At 44.7% G+C, this 20,937-nt stretch overlaps 1 protein-coding gene across 8 annotated transcripts in view; it reads right to left on the bottom strand.

Moving 5' to 3' along the window:
* Positions 1 to 7,344: 7,344 nt before the first annotated feature.
* LOC135468235 (uncharacterized) overlaps positions 7,345 to 20,937 on the bottom strand; it is a 38,623-nt gene continuing 25,030 nt past the window's right edge. For 6 of the 8 annotated variants that reach the window (XM_064746371.1, XM_064746373.1, XM_064746376.1 and 3 more), the window contains 9 exons: positions 20,165 to 20,266; positions 16,686 to 16,784; positions 16,377 to 16,487; positions 16,030 to 16,128; positions 13,903 to 14,001; positions 12,791 to 12,906; positions 11,814 to 12,089; positions 11,527 to 11,636; positions 7,345 to 11,136 (listed from right to left, as the gene is read on the bottom strand). In XM_064746371.1, coding sequence (XP_064602441.1) covers positions 9,867 to 11,136; positions 11,527 to 11,636; positions 11,814 to 12,089; positions 12,791 to 12,906; positions 13,903 to 14,001; positions 16,030 to 16,128; positions 16,377 to 16,487; positions 16,686 to 16,784; positions 20,165 to 20,266 — 2,282 coding nt within the window. In that variant the 3' untranslated portion in view covers positions 7,345 to 9,866. The remainder of the gene's footprint in view (positions 11,137 to 11,526; positions 11,637 to 11,813; positions 12,090 to 12,790; positions 12,907 to 13,902; positions 14,002 to 16,029; positions 16,129 to 16,376; positions 16,488 to 16,685; positions 16,785 to 20,164; positions 20,267 to 20,937) is intronic. The other 2 variants (XM_064746374.1, XM_064746375.1) reach the window with 2 other exon arrangements.

Genomic DNA, 20,937 nt, shown 5'->3' with positions numbered 1-20,937 from the left:
GCTATCCCACTTCTCCTCACATTGGCTATCCCACTTCTCACACCGGCTATCCCACATCTCCTCACACTGGCTATCCCACATGTCCTCACACTGGCTATCCCACATGTCTTCACACTGGCTATCCCACTTCTCCTCACACTGGCTATCCCACATCTCCTCACACTGGCTATCCCACATCTCCTCACACTGGCTATCCCACATCTCCTCACACTGGCTATCCCACTTCTCCTCACACTGGCTATCCCACATCTCCTCACACTGGCTATCCCACTTCTCCTCACACTGGCTATCCCACATCTCCTCACACTGGCTATCCCACATGTCCTCACACTGGCTATCCCACTTCTCCTCACACTGGCTATCCCACATCTCCTCACACTGGCTATCCCACATCTCCTCACACTGGCTATCCCACTTCTCCTCACACTGGCTATCCCACATCTCCTCACACTGGCTATGCCACTTCTCCTCACACTGGCTATCCCACATGTCCTCACACTGGCTATCCCACATGTCTTCACACTGGCTATCCCACTTCTCCTCACACTGGCTATCCCACATCTCCTCACACTGGCTATCCCACTTGTCCTCACACTGGCTATCCCACATCTCCTCACACTGGCTATCCCACTTCTGCTCACACTGGCTATCCCACATCTCCTCACACTGGCTATCCCACTTCTCCTCACACTGGCTATCCCACATCTCCTCACACTGGCTATCCCACTTCTCCTCACACTGGCTATCCCACTTCTCAAACTGGCTATCCCACTTCTCCTCACACTGGCTATCCCACTTCTCCTCACACTGGCTATCCCACTTCTCACACTGGCTATCCCACATCTCCTCACAATGGCTATCCCACATCTCCTCACACAGGCTATCCCACTTCTCCTCACACAGGCTATCCCACTTCTCCTCACACTGGCTATCCCACTTCTCCTCACACTGGCTATCCCACTTCTTCTCACACTGGCTATCCCACTTCTTCTTACACTGGCTATCCCACTTCTTCTCACACTGGCTATCCCACATCTCCTCACATTGGCTATCCCACATGTCTTCACACTGGCTATCCCACTTCTCCTCACACTGGCTATCCCACATCTCCTCACACTGGCTATCCCACTTCTCCTCACACTGGCTATCCCACATCTCCTCACACAGGCTACCCCACTTCTCCTCACACTGGCTATCCCACTTCTCCTCACACTGGCTATCCCACTTCTCCTCACACTGGCTATCCCACTTCTCACACTGGCTATCCCACTTCTCCTCACACTGGCTATCCCACTTCTCCTCACACTGGCTATCCCACATCTCCTCACACTGGCTATCCCACTTCTCACACTGGCTATCCCACTTCTCCTCACAATGGCTATCCCACATCTCCTCACACAGGCTATCCCACTTCTCCTCACACTGGCTATCCCACTTCTCCTCACACTGGCTATCCCACTTCTTCTCACATTGGCTATCCCACTTCTTCTCACACTGGCTATCCCACTTCTTCTCACACTGGCTCTCCCACTTCTCCTCACACTGGCTATCCCACTTCTCCTCACACTGGCAATCCCACTTCTTCTCACACTGGTTATCCCACTTCGCAACACATTGGCTACCTCACCACCTCTCTATGGCTATCCCACTTCGCCTCACATTGCCTATCCCACTTCACCCCACATTGGCTATCCTACTTCGCAACACACTGGCTATCCTACTTCACCCCACATTGCCTATCTCACTTCTCATCACACTGGCTGTCCTACTTCACCTCACATTGCCTATAGAAGTGGGATAGCCACATTGGCTATCCCACTTCGCCCTACATTGGCTATCCCATTTCAACCCACACTGGCCATCCCACTTTACCCCACATTGGCTATTCCACTTCGCACCACACTGGCTATCCCACTTCGCTTCCATTGGCTATCCCATATCGCCTCACACTGGCGATCCCACTTCACCCCACATTGGCTATCCCTATTCGCCCCATATTTGCTATCCCACTTCGCACCACATTAGCTATCCCACTTTTCCCCACATTGGCTATCCCACTTCGCCCCACATTGGCTATTCCACTTCGTCCCACATTGGCTATCCCACTTCGCATCACATTAGCTATCCCACTTGGCCCCACCTTAGCTATCCCACTTTTCCCCACATTGGCTATCCCACTTCGCCCCACATTGGCTATTCCACTTCGCCCCACATTGGCTATCCCACTTCAACCCACATTGGCTATCCCACTTAGACCCACATTAGCTATTCCACTTTTCCCCACATTGGCTATCCCACTTCGCCCCACATTGGCTATCCCACTTCGCCCCACATTGGCTATCCCACTTTAACCCACATTGGCTATCCCACTTCACACCACATTGGATATTTCACTTTAACCCATATTGGATATACCACTTCGCCCCACATTGGCTATCCCACTTCAACCCACATTAGCTTTCCCACTTCGCCGCACATTGGCTATCCCACTTCGCCCCACATTGGCTATCCCACTTCACACCACATTGGCTATCCCACTTCGCCCCACACTGGCTATCCCACTTTGCCTCATACTTCATGGCTATCCCGGTGTTCCTCGGCAATGTGATAAACAGGGGCTATGTTTTCTTAAAGAAACTATATGATATAATCATGTTTTTTGTTGGGTATAACAGTTAACGTGCATGTATTGATACCAGCCGATTTCTCAAAGCTTAAGACATCATTTATAGTCTGGAAAATGTGACGTGCCATATTTGACCCCTTTTTCACCCATCTCTCCTATGTACAGACAGAGAAATCCTTTACTGACCCCAGAGGAAATCCCCTCACGTTGGCTAGCATCACAGATAATCCCCATTTTTTGTTAGCACCACACTTTCAGCATGGCTGGCACCATTAAAAACCCTTCTACATTGGTTGGTACCGAGGAAATTCCCTCATCTTTACTAAAATTCCCATTACATTCAGTGGGAGCAGAGGAGATCGCCTGACCTTGGCTGGCACCAGAGGAGATCGCCTGACCTTGGCTGGCACCAGAGGAGATCGCCTGACCTTGGCTGCCACTAGAGGTGATTGTTGACCTTGGCTGACACCAATGAAAATCCCTTAACTTTGGTGAGCGCCAGAGGAATTCAATTTACCATAGATGACAGAGAAAATACCTTCCCCTTCGATAACACCAGATGGAATCCCTCCCCTTTCGCTGACAGAGAAAATCACCTCCCCTTCGCTCACCCCAGAGGAAATCCCCTTCCTTTACCTGGCACCACATGAAAAATTTCTCCCCTCACAATACGCGGCTTAGCATGACACACTAGGCAGCTTAGTGCGTGTAATGAAGTCACACAAGGCTTCGTATGCAAAAGGCACAATAAAGTTTGTATTGACAGTGAACATCAATCAAGTGTCGTGGTATGCGCACAGCCACTACATGTGTACATAAACTGTTGTGGCGCTTACACGCTTATACAAGATATTATATTCCTCCACCTTTAGTAAAGAATTACTCTTAAGTGGAAATGTTAACATGGAAAAAATCTAACATTAGAAATCGTAGTGGTTAATATGGAAATAATATACATGTTCATCGGTACTGCTCGTACTGGGAATATCCCGACACAAAGTTAATTACCCACAGTCTCAGTAGAACCATTTGTATCGGTGTAACATAAAGTACATGTAATTCTTTGTCATGAACAATTACCGAAAGGAAATTCAAACGTCTACAATTACGAGTCATTGAACATAGTCTTTCAAGTAAGAGGGTGATTCACTAACACGTGAAGGATAACGATCAATACTGGCTCACTCTGCCTCTGGAAGGTAGGTTGCACTGGTTCAGAGATCGGTGTTATCTCTGGAACATTATTAGTCTCCACATGACTGTCACAAAGAGAGCTACCGCAGTTGATGTCGATGTCTGTTGATGTCACGGATGTAGGAAACGATTTCTCCACAACATCTGGAACATTCTCCGGGAATGGCTGTTGCTGCACGTATACAGCATTGTCATCGATGATATCAATGCGAAGTGTAATCTGGTCCTGGTGTCGACGACAGATTCGTCCGTCTGGTGTTTGAAGATGGTAAGACAAAGGTCCTGTCTTTTCCTGCACAATTGCTGGTATCCATTTCTCTCCTCTGCCATAATTGCAAACATAGACCCTGTCGTTTTCCAGTGTAGTGCGACTTTTCGCATGTCGATCATGGCATGTCTTTTGCTGTTGTTGCTTCTCGCCAGTGCATCTTTGAATATCTGGATGCAATACGTTCAGTCGGGATTTGAGTCTACGATTCATCAACATTTCAGCAGGTAACAAGCCTGTTGTGGTCTGTGGTGTTTCTATACTGAAAACGTAACTGATTCAGGTGGTCCTGAATGGAACCACCTTTTATCTTCGCCATAGTCCCTTTGAAGAACTGAACAGCTCGCTCTACTTGCCCATTTGTTGCTGGGTGATAGGGAAGTCAAGATGTGGTTAATTCCATTTTGTCTTGTGAATTCCTGTTGGTCTCGTTATCCTACACAATCTGATCCGGTAGACCGCGGGTGGCAAAACATTGTAGTTTCTCAATGGTGGAACTACTAGTCGATCCATTAGCTGGGAAGATTTCCAGCCACTTCGTATAGGAATCTATTGCTAGGAGAAACATTTTCCCCATGTATGGTCCTGCATAATCGATGTGAATTCTGGACCGAGGTCATCCCGGACTTTCCCATGGGTGTAATGGTGCTTCGCGTAGTGTACGCTGGTGTAATTGACACTCTGTACATCTGCGGACTATGTTTTCGAGTTCAGTGTCCATCTTAGGCCACCACACATAGCTTCTGGCCAGGTTTTTTATACGAGAAATCCCTGGATGAGTTACATGAAGTTCCTGTATCACCTGTTGACGTCCCTGTGGGGGGTACAATGACACGTGCTCCCCATTGTGTACACTGAGTTCTGTCCGTCTTATACAAAACGGTTGTGGGTCTGCTTTCTGGTATTTACCTGGCCAGCCCTGGAGAACAAATTTGAGTACTCTGGACAACACTGGGTCTCGCTGAGTACAGGACTTGATCTGTTTTGGGTTTACAGGTCCATACATGTCCAAATGTTCCATGAGCAAAATGTTCTGTCCCGGGATTGGTGGATTTTCACCACCCGATGAATCAGGAAGTGGCAAACGGCTTAAAGCGCCTACGTTTGCATTTGATTTACCAGATCTGTAGACCAGCTCAGTGCTGAATATGTGCTGCTGTCATGGCTGGTATTCCCTTGGGTTTCTTGCAACAGTCCAAGTAATGGTTTGTGGTCACGCATTATGGTAAAATGTCTCCCATAAAGAAATTGATGAAACTTTTTTACTCCAAACACGATGGATAAGGTCTCTTTCCTCAGCTGGGAATACCCTTTCTCTGCTGTAGAGAGCGTGCGCGACATGAACCCAATGGGCCAGCCTGTTCCGTCTGCCGTTTTGTGAGAGAGTATTGCCCCAATTCCGTATGGTGACGCATCAGATACCAAGCGTTTGCTTGGGTCGAAATGGACTAACACATCTGAAGACTCTAACAATCTTTTTGACGTAAGCAAAGCGTCCTCCTGTCGTTTACCCCAATGCCACTTTACGTTTTTACGTAAGAGCTCATGCAGTGGCGCCAATACTGTTGACAGGTTCTTCAAAAACTTGGAATAATAGTTCGGAAGTCCTGAATAAGATTTCAGTTCTGTGATATTTTTAGGTGATGGTGCGTCATGAATAGTTTGGATCTTGTCGTCCAATGGATGGATTCCTTCCTTAGTGATTCGATGACCAAGGAAGGCAACCTCATCTACCATGAAGAAACATTTGTTCCTTTTCAGGTGAACTCCTGCTTTACTGAGGCGTGAACAAACCTGATCCAAAATGTTCAGAATCATCTTTCCCAGTTGTTAGTATGTCGTCTAGGCATACTAACACATGTGGAATGCCTTGAAGAAGACTTTCCATCGTCCTCTGGAAAATTCCAGGTGCACTGGACATCCCAAATGGTAGTCGGTTATACTGAAATAAGCCGTTATGAGTGTTAATTGTAGTGAAAACTTTAGAATCTTCGTCCAGTAACGTTTGTGGGTAGGCTTGAGACAGGTATAACTTCGTAAACTTCTGTCCACCACCAAGTGTAGCATAAAAATCTTCAGTCTTTGGAATTGGACAGCTGTCCAATTTGGAAACTTGATTAACAGTTACGGATAGATTTGTTACTTTTCACTACTGGTACTACTGGAGCTCCGACAGTAATCTTCTTTGTATTCTGTCATCTTTCACTCCACATATCAGCCTATCTCTGAGCATTTCATGTAGAGATCGTCCAAAGTCACAATGTTTAGAAAGTCGACGTAATTCAGACACAAACACACCAACTGACTCGCCCGGAATTCAGACACAAACACACCAACTGACTCGCCCGGAATTCAGACACAAACACAGCAGCTGACTCGCCCGGAATTCAGACACACAGCAGCCGACTCGCCCGGAATTTAGACACAAACACAGCAAATGACTCGCCCGGCATTCAGACACGAACACAGCAGCTGACTCGCCCGGAATTCAGACACAACCGCAGCAACTGACTCGCCCGGAATTCAGACACAAACACAGCAAATGACTCGCCCGGAATTCAGACACAATCCCAGCAACTGACTTGCCCGGAATTCAGACACAACCCCAGCAACTGACTTGCCCGGAATTCAGACACAAACACACCAAGTGACCTGCCCGGAATTCAGACACAACCCCAGCAACTGACTCGCCCGGAATTCAGACACAAACACACCAACTGACTCGCCCGGAATTCAGACACAAACACACCAACTGACTAGCCCGGAATTCAGACACAAACACACCAACTGACTCGCCCGGAATTCAGACACAAACACACCAACTGACTCGCCCGGAATTCAGACATAAACACAGCAACTGACTCGCCCGGAATTCAGACCCAAACACACCAACTGACTCGCCCGGAATTCAGACACAACCCCAGCAACTGACTTGCCCGGAATTCAGACACAAACACACCAAGTGACCTGCCCGGAATTCAGACACAACCCCAGCAACTGACTCGCCCGGAATTCAGACACAAACACACCAACTGACTCGCCCGGAATTCAGACACAAACACACCAACTGACTAGCCCGGAATTCAGACACAAACACACCAACTGACTCGCCCGGAATTCAGACACAAACACACCAACTGACTCGCCCGGAATTCAGACATAAACACAGCAGCTGACTCGCCCGGAATTCAGACACAAACACACCAACTGACTCGCCCGGAATTCAGACACAAACACACCAACTGACTCGCCCGGAATTCAGACATAAACACAGCAACTGATTCGCCCGGAATTCAGACACAAACACACCAGCTGACTCGCCCGGAATTCAGACACAAACACAGCAACTGACTCGCCCGGAATTCAGACACAACCCCAGCAACTGACTCGCCCGGAATTCAGACACAAACACAGCAACTGACTCGCCCGGTACCCTCATTCGGCTGTTGAATTTGCATCTATGAACGCACGCTGACGGCGGAGGCTCGTGGTGATCACCAACGAGCTTAAACCTTTATTTGCCACGTTTTTCAGGTGCAACTAAATTCCTTATGCCTTTATAAGTCCTTCTTCCACAAACACTGAGTAGGATTGAACCCTTTTTCCGTCCATCTTCAATGTCATTAGCTATGAAGTAATGTTGAATGTAATGTTGAATGTTCAATGTATTCAGTCCAACTGCCGCTCACCTTTTCATTGAATTCCTCGATTTTTCCGCGCGAAGCCATCGATAGAACAGTCTATAGCACCAATCCCATCCTCGTCGCCAAAATATGTAATAAAGTCAGTTTGTATTGACAGCGAACATCGATCAAGTGTCGTGTGGTATGGGCGCAGCCAGTACATGTGTACATAAACTTGTGGCGTTGTACGCGCTTATACAAGATATACAGTGTGACACACTTGGCAGCTTAATGTGACACACTAGACAGCTTAATGTGACACGCTATGCAACTAGCGTGACACACTAGGCAGCTTATTGTGACACACTAGGCAGCTTAATGTGACGCATTAAGGAGCTTAGTGGGATACATTAGACAGCTTAATGTGACACACTAGACAGCTTAGTGTGACACATTAGGCAACTTAGTGTGACACATTAGGCAACTTAGTGTGACACATTAGACAGTGTCATCAGTCGGCAGCCTTAATTTTTACTGACGGAGACTGTGAAGACAAATATATGCAGAATAGTTGAGGAACGTACAATAAGCCAATAAATTCAATCTGATTTCAATCTTCATCAAACAGCGTTTTGCAAACGAATATAACATATTAGAATGTGGAAAAAGCACGTATCGAAGGATGATATTATAGATGAAACTGTATGTAAAGCACGTGGAATAAAAGGACTCCAAAACTCGGGACTGACGTTCTTTTATATACTCATGGAGATGGTCACCGCATACAGGTGGTACAGAGAGTCAGAAAGACCTGAGAAGACAAGCATATCAGAACAACACTTAGCACCTTTATATACCCATGGAGTTGGTCACCGCACACAGGTGGCACAGAGAGTCAGAAAGATGCCAAATGTTGCCTATAGTTGCTGACAGGACCCTACCGGGATGTCTCCTAACGTTGTCCCAATAGCATAACCTAATAACTTGACACTGAGCAATAGAATCATGGGTACATGTCAACCAAATTGTCCTAGAGGCAGTAAACCGCAAAGACGTTTGTTATAAAGTTTAACATCTTCCATTAATCACATGAACACAGACTTCCTTCAAGTGAAGAATTCTACTTGAACCTGATATGCAGAAATAACAAAAATTACAACTTTCAAAAAGCTGGACCTAACTAAGTTCGAAGTGACGGACTGGCGTCACAAATATAATAAACAAGGACATATGCACCTAAACGTTACAACATCCCTTACATGTATACAGCCTCTTTTGTTCCTGCCGAGAAGAGTTACAACATCCCTTACATGTATACAGCCTCTTTTGTTCCTGCCGAGAAGAGTTACAACATCCCTTACATGTATACAGCCTCTTTTGTTCCTGCCGAGAAGAGTTACAACATCCCTTACATGTATACAGCCTCTTTTGTTCCTGCCGAGAAGAGTTACAACATCCCTTACATGTATACAGCCTCTTTTGTTCCTGCCGAGAAGAGTTACAACATCCCTTACATGTATACAGCCTCTTTTGTTCCTGCCGAGAAGAGTTACAACATCCCTTACATGTATACAGCCTCTTTTGTTCCTGCCGAGAAGAGCGTATACACGACAGTGTCCGGCAGTTGTAGATTATCACGTGAAATTCCATGTTACCAATGGGAATGGCAAATACCCCATGAGGCTAGAGAAAAAGGTTACAGAGTTCTACAAATGTAGTTGCCGTTATAGTTGTGTAGCATTGATTAGCTCCGGGATCACTCCTCCATCTTCATTTGTATCCGGAACTTCTGGGCATCAGGGAATTTGTCGTTTAGGTCACACCTACAGAATATATTCAAGCAGGAAATAAAGAGGAAGGGTGGGGCATTTTTTCTATAAAAAAATATTAATTCATACAAATCACCGCTTCTAGACGACCAAAAACCAAAACTAGGTACCCTTTGTTGACATTTAAGTTATAAGTATGCTGTAGAGATTGTTCTGTTGTACGGTAATGTCTGGGTATTATCAGGCACATGTCTCCCTCCATTATTATGCATTTCCCCTACAGGCCTACGTCTCTGTCGCAGGCAAGTAATGTAGTCTCGACTACGTGTGGTTATGCGTGACGATTAACAGTAACCTCGGGCAGCTGTAATGCAAGAGAACATTGTCTAGCTGTTTGTCATTTGAGAAGAATACACGTAAAGATCATCTGAAGCAGGCTCGGAATGCGTTTGGTCGGTCATTCCTTCTGCGGAAGTGATGCTTGGATTCACTTCCGGGTAACGTGGCAGACGTACTCCGCGTTGCAGACTGTTTGTAAACTCCATCATGGTGACATCAAAATCGTAGAATATAGCAGACTTGACGCCGTTCTTTGCGTACTGGTCTCTGATCATTCTGCGCATCTCACTGACCTCACGTGACATGACTGTGTTTCCCGTTTGTTCGTTTTGCTGACCCAACAGTCTTGTGGCACTTGGGGCTTCCCTGACAATGGCCGAGGACACGGATTTCACAGCAGCCCACTTATTGCCGGTAGTTTTCTGCGAGTCTTCGATCACTCTCATGAGGTTAGCTAGATTAGCGGTCACGGACTGGGCCAAATTAGTAAGTTGTTGTTTTTCAGAGGCTACACGGAGCTCTTGGCAGTGGTTTTCCACGTGCGTCTCTACCTCCTCAATGCTTTGTAATAAGTGGGCTACAGCCCTGCTGCCTTTCTCCTCCCTCACGTCTTCAGCCACCTGCCGCAAGGCCAGCTGAGAAATTCGCCGTATGTCTTGGATGCTTACAGCAAGGGATTGCTGTGTTTGTGGATCCTCAAACTCGCTGCGCATGACCTCGTGGGTGAAGGTGTGCTTCTCCATCACTGCGTCGAGATATTCCACCTTGACCCTTAGCACGGCAGCGTTCATGTCAGTCTCACACATGACGGATTCCTTGTCTAAGACGATCAGCAGATGCTTTGACATTCCCAGGCCCAAGTCGTGAAGGAAGTAACAGATCTCGTCATCTCGCTCGTGTGGTCGGTGTGCCATGTACTCGTGACCGCACAGTTTGGGCAGTAACTCGGCGGGATCCAGAGCTTCTGCCTGTACAGAGATACTGTTAGCCACAGAGTTCATCCGGAGCAACACGGGCATCAGGGCGCCAATCTCCAGTATATCACTGTCCTTTTCGATGTAAAAGAAGGCGTCATTGCCACAGGTCTTGGACAGCATGTAGACGGCGTCGGACACGTTGTTACCAGTTACTACGGTGGAGATGGTCAGGCTGGGATCCTTCTTGAAGTGGTTTCCCTCCATTTCCAATTCCCGGATGGCCTGTCTAACCTGACGCACCAGCTCCTGACCGTCAGTGACACCGTCGTTAATGTCCCCGTCCGTTAGCACCATGATCATGTCCCGGCTCTCACGATTTGAACATTTCCAGCCCCGCTCTCTGCACACAAAAATGGCTCTCATTAGAGATTAGCCCCGTCAATTTTTATGGTTTCTTTCAAGTTTGTTCCTAATTTCAGTTAGAGATTTATTACCGCTCTGGTAGGGGGCTTGTAGTTTTGTTATGAACAAGAATTGTCATGAACAATCATAATAATGCTCGATTTGAGTTAATAAAACGTTGTGGCACTTTACTGGTTACTTGATGAAAGGGCACCAGTTGTCACACTGTCAGACAGCACTGCAAATTTCTGTCATTCTTGTGTGATGTCTTCAGTTTGACTACGATTTGATATAGAATTTGAATTTACAGATGGACTGATGGAATTGACTTGATCGTGTACAGCTTTAAATCTCTTATGGAAGAATGAGTCGTTGTTTTCAGACTTACTTGGAATCCTGACGGAACATGTTAATGGCGGCGAACATTGCTCGACTGAGGTTAGTGGTTAAAGATAAACCATTTCTACCAAGTTCTCTGACCTTACTCAGCACTTCTTTCTGAAACAGTCAAGTGAGTTAAGCTATAATGTGTCTGTTTAAGTTTCCATTATACATCTAGCTGGTGAGAGTAATCATTATTCAATGTCGCTGAGGAATGTACCGCAGGATGTTTATCATCGCGTCTCACAGCAAGAGCATATTGAAAATACATAAAAATAATAGTTTTAAGATTACCTTTGCACTCGGCTCATTCTTGGTCATCGGCGACAAAACCTCTGTATCATTGCCGAACGCTATTACTCCGAGGTAGTCCATATCATCCAAGGTGTTCGTTATTAGTTTGGCAATATTTCTCATCTTTACTATTTTAGTTTCTCTCCTCCTCGCCTTGGATCCAAATTGCTGACCCATACTTCCGCTTATATCAAATAAACACACAACGCGCATTGGCACGCGACGAAAGTGCCCTGCTTCCGTTTCCGGTGACCTTAACTGGAGAACTATCTTAATCTGAAAAGTAGTAAAACGTATCAGGAATCACTTTCATAAAACAGCATGACTGTTATTTGTTTCAATGCAAAGGGTCAAATGTAGGCAATTTTCAAACTATGCCATTTGCCGTTTACTGGATAGCGTAATAAACACAAAACTGAGTATGTGTGATCTTAGTGCCCAGGTATGCACAACTTCTCACTCCCAGCACAAACTGGGAACAAACCAAGCAAACCAAGTAGCATGCGTGAATGATGGAACATATCTTCCTTCCAAACTATCAGAAACGAAGCAGACATGCATAAATGATGGAACACACCTTTCTCCATAACATTCATCAACCGCGAACCCCACCGCACCCCACCCTACCCCAACTCCCAGCCCCACCCCAACTGCCAGAAACTAAGTGGCCATAATGAGGTATTTATAGCAAGTCCTGTCCTATACCAAACGGATGGGAAATACATACGATAACATTATGAAGATAAACAAAATGTTACTTCCTTCCCCCAACTCCCACCAGAATTGTATGCATTAGAAACAAACTGCAAAGCTGTGTAACTCAGTGCTATTATTACCATACCTTACTGTGAAAAATATTCAGTTCAAATATACCGACCTGTATGCCAGTCTACGCAAAGTTCTGTTCTTTTTTTCCTTCCCGATATCATTTTACCATACGATATTAAGTGGTATATCGTCCTGTGCCATTGCCTTACCTGATCGCCTTCGACTTTCAAGGAGTGAGCCATAGTCAGAGGTTTGGGGGGCTTCATCTCCACTGCCTTTTGCCCTGCACCCATTTTGACGTTTTCTGTTGTGGTAACCCTCAGGCCTGCAGCATACTGAACTACTCAAATACTGTGGCAACTACAAGAAGTGAGCTCTAGTGAAACTTTATCAATTACATCCAAATACCAACCAAACCTTTCTTACGAAGCACTAAATAACAGTTATATTTATTTTAAGACACGCTTGATACATTCTTTTTTACAAATTAATTAAATTGAGCAAATGTGAAACCATCTTAGCGGCCGAAAAGCGAAAGCAGAGTGATTTGAGCAGATCTGCCTGTCTGTATTATGTGTGTTTTGTTTCTAGAAAAAAAATATTTTAAAAACTTATAGTATTAATAATAAATTTGATTTTACAGTCCGACTTATTTATACACACACCCAACAGGCTGAGTGTCGCGGCATCTTAGTTTAATTCAACCCGTAAAGGCACACACACCTTGTCCATTATGCGTCATGGTGTCTGTAGTCTGGCTTAACAAGCAAATGTTCACCCACCTAGCCCACTCCGTGTCGCGGTGCTTACAGCCTGACTCAACACGTACTCATGTACACACCTAGTCCATTCTCTGTCGTGGCATCTATAGTCTGACTCAACACGTAAATGTATACACACCTGGTTCACTCTGTGTCGTGGCATCTATAGTCTGACTCAACACGTAAAAGTATACACATCTGGGCCAATCTGTGTTGCAGTGTCTGTAACCTGACTCAACCTGTAAATTTATACACACCTCGTCCAGTCTGTGTCGTGACATCTATAGCCTGACTTAACACGTACATTCATACACATCTGGTTCACTCCTTGTTGTGACATCTATAGTCTGACTCAGCACGTAAAAGTACACACATCTGGGCCAATCTGTTTTGCAGTGTCTATAGTCTGACTCAACACGTAAATGTATGCACGCTTAGTCAATTCTGCGTCTTGGCATCGTGGCATTTATAGTCTGTCTCTGCACGTAAATATATACACACCTAGTCCACTCTGTGTCGTGACATCTATAGTCTGACTCAACATGTAAATGTATACATACCTGGTCCACTTTGTGTAGCGGACGTCTTGGTTTGGTGCGCTGGGAAATTGCCTGACGGTTTGGCAATGTCGTACATCAAACCGTAATAGTCTTCAGCACCTGTGGTTTTAACAAATGTTCATGTTAACATTCCACATGCATCATCTAGAACTGAAGTTGCTGTGGCTGTTTACGCTGACCGTTAGGCTGTAGGGAAAATGTTAATAATATCCAAAACATATTCGTTATTACTGAGTGAGTGACTGATTGATTGAGTGACTGAGTGAGTGCTTGAGGTTTAACGTCGTACTTTTATCAGTCATATAACAACGAAGGTTTTTACTTTGAAGTACTCATTCACTAACAGGCAACGTAATCTAACAATCAGGTAAGAATATGTAAGTGACATGCAGGTAAAATAGATGGACGGGCAAGGGGCCTACACCTAACATCCTGCAGGCAGTGGTATATGATACCTGTACTCAACATCTACGGCGGTTGTACGCGATGAGGTTTTCCACTCTGCAGTCGTCGTCTGTTTTAATCTGTATCTGTCCCTTAGTCAAATAAACGCTAACTGTCTTAAACTGTCAAACTGAACCCGGAGTATGTAAGAAGCATCACAGATTTCCATTGTGGTATTTTGTAGGTGGTCACTCTTTGTGGTATTTGGTAGGTGGTCACTCTTTGTGGTATTTGGTAGGTGGTCACTCTTTGTGGTATTTGGTAGGTGGTCACTCTTTGTGGTATTTGGTAGGTGGTCACTCTTTGTGGTGTTTGGTAGGTGGTCACTCTTTGTGGTGTTTGGTAGGTGGTCACTCTTTGTGGTGTTTGGTAGGTGGTCGTTCATTGTGGTATTTGGTAGGTGGTCATTCTTTTTGGTGTTTGGTAGGTGGTCATTCATTGTGGTGTTTGGTAGGTGGTCACTCTTTGTAGTGTTTGGTAGGCCGTCATGCATTGAGGTATTTGGCAAGTGGTCACTCTTTTTGGTATTTGGTAGGTGGTCGTTCATTGTGGTCATGCATTGTGGTACTTGGTAGGTGGTGACTCTTGGCGATATTTGGTAGGTGGTCTTCATTGTGATATTTGGTAGGTGGTCACTCTTTGTGGTGTTTGGTAGGTGGTCATTCATTGTGGTATTTGGTAGGTGGTCATTCTTTGTGATATTTGGTAGGTGGTCACTCTTTGTGGTGTTTGGTAGGTGGTCACTCTTTGTGGTGTTTGGTAGGTGGTCATTCATTGTGGTATTTGGTAGGTGGTCATTTTTGTGGTATTTGGTAGGTGGTCACTTTGTGGTGTTTGGTAGGTGGTCACTCTTTGTGGTGTTTGGTAGGTGGTCATTCATTGTGGTATTTGGTAGGTGGTCATTCTTTTTGGTGTTTGGTAGGTGGTCATTCATTGTGGTGTTTGGTAGGTGGTCACTCTTTGTGGTGTTTGGTAGGCCGTCATGCATTGAGGTATTTGGTAAGTGGTCACTCTTTTTGGTATTTGGTAGGTGGTCGTTCATTGTGGTCATGCATTGTGGTACTTGGTAGGTGGTGATTCTTTGCGATATTTGGTAGGTGGTCTTCATTGTGGAATTTGGTAGGTGGCCATTCATTGTGGTATTTGGTAGGTGGTCATTCATTGTGGTATTTGGTAGGTGGTCATGCATTGCCGTATTTGGTAGGTGGTCACTCATTGTGGTATTTGATAGACAGTCTGTCAGTGGGGTATTTAATAGGTGGCTCATCAGTGTAGTATTTATTAGGTGCTCTCTCAGTGAGGTATTTAGTTGGTGGTCTCTCAATGTGGTATTTGGCAGGTGGTTACTCAATGTAATATTTATAAGGCGGTCACTTAGTGTGGTGTTTGGTAGGCGGTCTGTCAGTGAGGTATTTGGTAGGTGGTCACTCAGTGTAGTATTTACTAGGTGGTCACTCAGTGCGATATTATGTAGGAAGTCACTCAGTGTGGTATTTGGTAGTCATTCACTCATTGTGGAACTTGTAAGATTGTTACCATCAGAACTAATTCAGACATGAACAGAAGTGTCTGTCAAAACTCTGACTCTAAATTATGCTTTAGCTTAAAATGAAAGAAACACAACCAACTCAAACTCAACAGTGAGACAGACGAAAGATTCACGGTGGAAACATCTGAACTCACCTCGTGGACGTTGTAACGGAGAAGACTTGTGAGGCCCACCTGAGGAACTACTCAACGTTTTCGGGTCGTCATAGATAAAACCGTCACCGTCATCATAGTCTGTAGTAATAACCACGTTAGTGTTAACAATTCACAGACATTGTCACAGGTTATAGTATATTCACAAAAGTCTTAGCAGAAAATACAACATAAAATATGCGAATAGGGCTTATTGTCTTACAAGTAAGTCAGATGGATATACAAACGACATTTAGGTGAGCTAATTGGACATCTAAGTGACATTCAGGTATGTTAGATGGATATGCAGCCGACATGCAGATGATTTGCCAGTGGTATGTGATACTCACCATCAACCGTGGTTGTAAGAGGTGACGCGTACTGCTCTGGCGCCCTTCTCCGGGCTATGGCTTCTGCATACATGTAGTCTTCGTCGGTTTTAACTTGTTCGTGTTTCTCCGCTGCAAATAAACAGGATATACCAATAAATAAAGTCATTTCCACGGGCAGTCTGAAATTGTTAAGCAACAATAAAAACAAAAATAAGAGTCAAAAACAAAAAGAAAAAAATCAACCAATTCGAACTCAACAGTTAGACATAAGAAAGAACCATGGAAGGGCACCCATTTCTTTTATTTTGACTGAATATCTAAACCCACCTCGTGGATGTTGTGACGGTGAAGACTTGTGAGGTCCACCTGAGGAACTACTCAACGTTTTCGGTTCGTCATAGATAAAACCGTCACCGTCATCACAGTCTGTAGTAATAATCACGTTTATGTTAACATTTCACAGACATTGTCACAGGTTATAGTATATTCACAAAAGTCTTGGGAATTGGAAACATGCAAGTTACGTGATATGCAGGGGCCATACAGATAAGTTGGATTGATATGCAAATGACATGCGCATAAATTATGTAAAAATGCAAACGACATAACTGGTAAGTTAGATGGACATGCAGACGACATGCTGGTAAGTTAGATGGACATGCAAACGACATACAGGTAAGTTAGATGGACATGCAAACGACATCCTGGTAAGTTAGACGGACATGCAAACAACATGCTGGTAAGTTAGACGGACATGTAAAAGACATGCAAGTAAGTTAAAAGGACATGCAAACGACATGTAGGTAAGTTAAACGGGCTTGCAAACGGCATGCAGGTAAGTTAAACAGGCTTGCAAACGACATGTAGGTAAGTTAAGCGGGCTTGCAAACGACATGTAGGTTAATTAAACGGGCTTGCAAACGACATGCAGGTAAGTTAAACGGGCTTGCAAACGACATGTAGGTTAATTAAACGGGCTTGCAAACGACATGCAGGTAAGTTAAACGGGCTTGCAAACGGCATGCAGGTAAGTTAAACGGGCTTGCAAACGACATGTAGGTAAGTTAAGCGGGCTTGCAAACGACATGTAGGTTAATTAAACGGGCTTGCAAACGACATGCAGGTAAGTTAAACGGGCTTGCAAACGACATGTAGGTAAGTTAAACGGGCTTGCAAACGATATGTAGGTAAGTTAATCTGGCTTGCAAACGACATGTAGGTAAGTTAAACGGGCTTGCAAACGGCATGTAGGTAAGTTAGACGGCCTTGCAAACGACATGTAGGTAAGTTAAACGGGCTTGCAAACAACATGTAGGTAAGTTAAACGGGCTTGCAAACGACATGTAGGTAAGTTAAACGGGCTTGCAAACGATATGTAGGGAAGTTAAATGGGCTTGCGAACGACATGTATGTAAGTTAAACGGGCTTGCAAACGACATGTAGGTTAGTTAAGCGGGCTTGCAAACGACATGCTACATGTGGCGGATTGTGATACTCACTGGCGGTTGTACGTGATGGGACATTCCACTCTGGAACGCTTCGCCGGTTTATGGGTAACGGTACCGCATACATGTCATCTGCTTTTATTTGTGCCTGTCTCTCTGTCATACGTAAATAAACGTTGTCCTAAACTGTCAAATTGAACTCAGACTGGCTACACCGTACCCCGTTACTATGGAAGCCGGATCCGCTCATGCTCACTCTCTCTCATACTTACGCTAAACCATTTAGAACGATATTCGAACGACCCTGAGACATTTAGCCCCCACTAGGTCAAGATAAGCACGACAAAGCCACATTGTAAAACCAAGACCCGACTAACTTTTGTGAGATTCAACCGAATCTTGCGCTGTCGTGTGAGACTCGTTAGCATATGACCTTCTCTACTCTACACTTTAACATGCCTTCCAATGTTATGAGAAAGCGACATTTGGACGAGACTCGCACGTCAGAATGTCGCAGTTTCCACAATCTCGTTCTAATCTCGCTTTGTCGCACGAACGTCGATCTTCAAAAGCTGAGTTGAAAGTTCAGCTTTCGAGGATACCCCAACGATCTGACGAGATTCAGAATACAGGCAATATTCTGGTGAGATTAAGTCGAGGATACCCCAACGATCTGACGAGATTAAAAATATAGACAATATTCTGGTGAGATTAAGTCGAGAATCAGTGTATTCTTCTGGTCGGTCCTGGTCGGGATTCAGACGATATTTTGTAGAGAAATGAACAAATTAGGCTGTGCTCGGTAAGCTGGTCGTCCATTGTGGTTTTTGGGAGGTAATTACCTACTCTGGCATTTGGTAGGTGGTCACTCATTGTTATATTTGTATATTTGTTCACTAGGCAAAGGTCGGTAGTTTTGCATTGTAAGGAACTGTAAGGCACTTCGGTTTTCTTCACCCATAAAGCTGACCGCCATCACATCAGCGAAAAATTCGTCAATATGGCGTTAACAAACAATAATAAGAAATAAAAAAGTAAAAAAAAGCAAACTAAAACTCAACAATTAGAGTGCTTAGGGTTTACCGTCGTACTTAACAATTTTCAGTCATATGACCACTAAGGAGTCCTTACAGTGCATGTAATGTGTCTCCTTGAAGCAAGCTAATTTCCACCGCTCTTTTATCTAGTGCTGCTTCACTGAGACGACTTACCGAAGGCAAGTAATACGCCCCGCCCGAGCCATCATACTGATACGGGTCAACCAGTCGTCGCACTATCCTCTTAATGCTGAGCGCCAACTGAGGAAGCTACAACTTCCTCTTTTAATGTCCTGCGTGTGACCCCACCGATGATTCACCCTTGAGCTACTGAGCCATCTGGGCCGGTATTAGAAGAAGGGGACGCTTTGCTAACTGAGCCACCGGGGCCGGTATTAGATAGAAGGGGACGCTTTGCTAACTGAGCCACCGGGGCCGGTATTAGACAGAAGGGGGCGCTTTGCAAACTGAGCCATCGGGGCCGGTATTAGAAGAAGGGGACGCTTTGCTAACTGAGCCACCGGGGCCGGTATTAGATAGAAGGGGACGCTTTGCTAACTGAGCCACCGGGGCCGGTATTAGACAGAAGGGGACGCTTTGCAAACTGAGCCATCGGGGCCGGTATTAGACAGAAGGGGGACGCTTTGCTAACTGAGCCACCGGGGCCGGTATAGATAGAAGGAGACGCTTTGCTAACTGAGCCACCGGGGCCGGTATTAGATAGAAGGGGACGCTTTGCAAACTGAGCCACCGGGGCTGTTATTAGACAGAAGGGGACGCTTTGCCAACTGAGCCATCGGGGCCGGTATTAGACAGAAGAAAAAACATGATAATGTGCCCATTTGGCATGATCTAACAATTGATATAACATAAAACATGCTAATACAGTGTTACATGAAGGTAAATTAGATGGACATGAAAACAGCATGCAGGTAAGCTAGGTAGACAAGCAAACGACATACAGGTAAGTTAGATGGACATGGAAACGGCACGCAAGTAAGTTAGATGGACATGGAAACGGCACTCGAATAAGTAAGATGGACATGAAAAAGGCACTCAAATCAGTAAGATGAGCATGCAAATAGGCACTCAAATAAGTAAGGAATAAGTAAGATTAAAATAAATAAGTAAGATTACATTCAAATAAGTAAGAAATAAGTAAGATGGACATGAAAAAGCCATTCAAATAAGTAAGGAATAAGTAAGATTAAAATAAATAAATAAGATTACATTCAAATAAGTAAGAAATAAGTAAGATGGACATGAAAAAGGCATTCAAATCAGTAAGATGGACATGCTACATGTAGTAGATTATAATACTCACCAGCGGTTGTACGCGAAGAGGCTTTCCGCTCTGGCACACTTCGCCTGTTTGTGGGTACATCATAGATGTAGTCGTCGTCTGTTTTAACCTTTATTTGTCTCTCTGCGTACGTAAATAAACGCTTGTTATTTTAACGTCAAAAATGAGCTCGAACTGGTTAAAACGTATCCCGCTGACATATTTTACATATCCTCTACGTTTAAATCAAATATAATTTAGTTTTACCATTCTATCAAGGAATTGTTTGGTATGTGGTCACTGAATATGGTATTAGGTTGTCGTCACACGATGTGGTTTTTGATAAGTGATCAGTCAGTGTGATATTTGGTTGGTGATCACTCATTGTGGTATTTGGAAGGTGATCACGCATTGTGGTATTTATTAGGTAATCACTCATTGTAAAATTTGGCATGTAATCACCCATTGTGATATTATCACCCATTGTGGTATGTGGTAGGTGATCACATTGTGGTATGTGGTAGGTGATCACATTGTGGTATTGGGTAGGTGATCCGTCATTGTGGTATTGGGTAGGTGGTCACTCATTGTGGTATTTGGTAGGTGATCACTCATTGTGGTATGTGGTAGGTGATCACTCATTGTGGTATGTGGTAGGTGATCACATTGTGGTATTGGGTAGGTGATCCGTCATTGTGGTATTGGGTAGGTGGTCACTCATTGTGGTATTTGGTAGGTGATCACTCATTGTGGTATGTGGTAGGTGATCACTCATTGTGGTATGTGGTAGATGATCACTCATTACGATATTTGTT

Source organism: Liolophura sinensis, chromosome 6 (assembly GCF_032854445.1).
Source record: "Liolophura sinensis isolate JHLJ2023 chromosome 6, CUHK_Ljap_v2, whole genome shotgun sequence".
Classification (NCBI taxonomy): Eukaryota; Metazoa; Mollusca; class Polyplacophora; order Chitonida; family Chitonidae; genus Liolophura; species Liolophura sinensis.
This window is presented reverse-complemented; position numbering and strand designations above follow the sequence as displayed.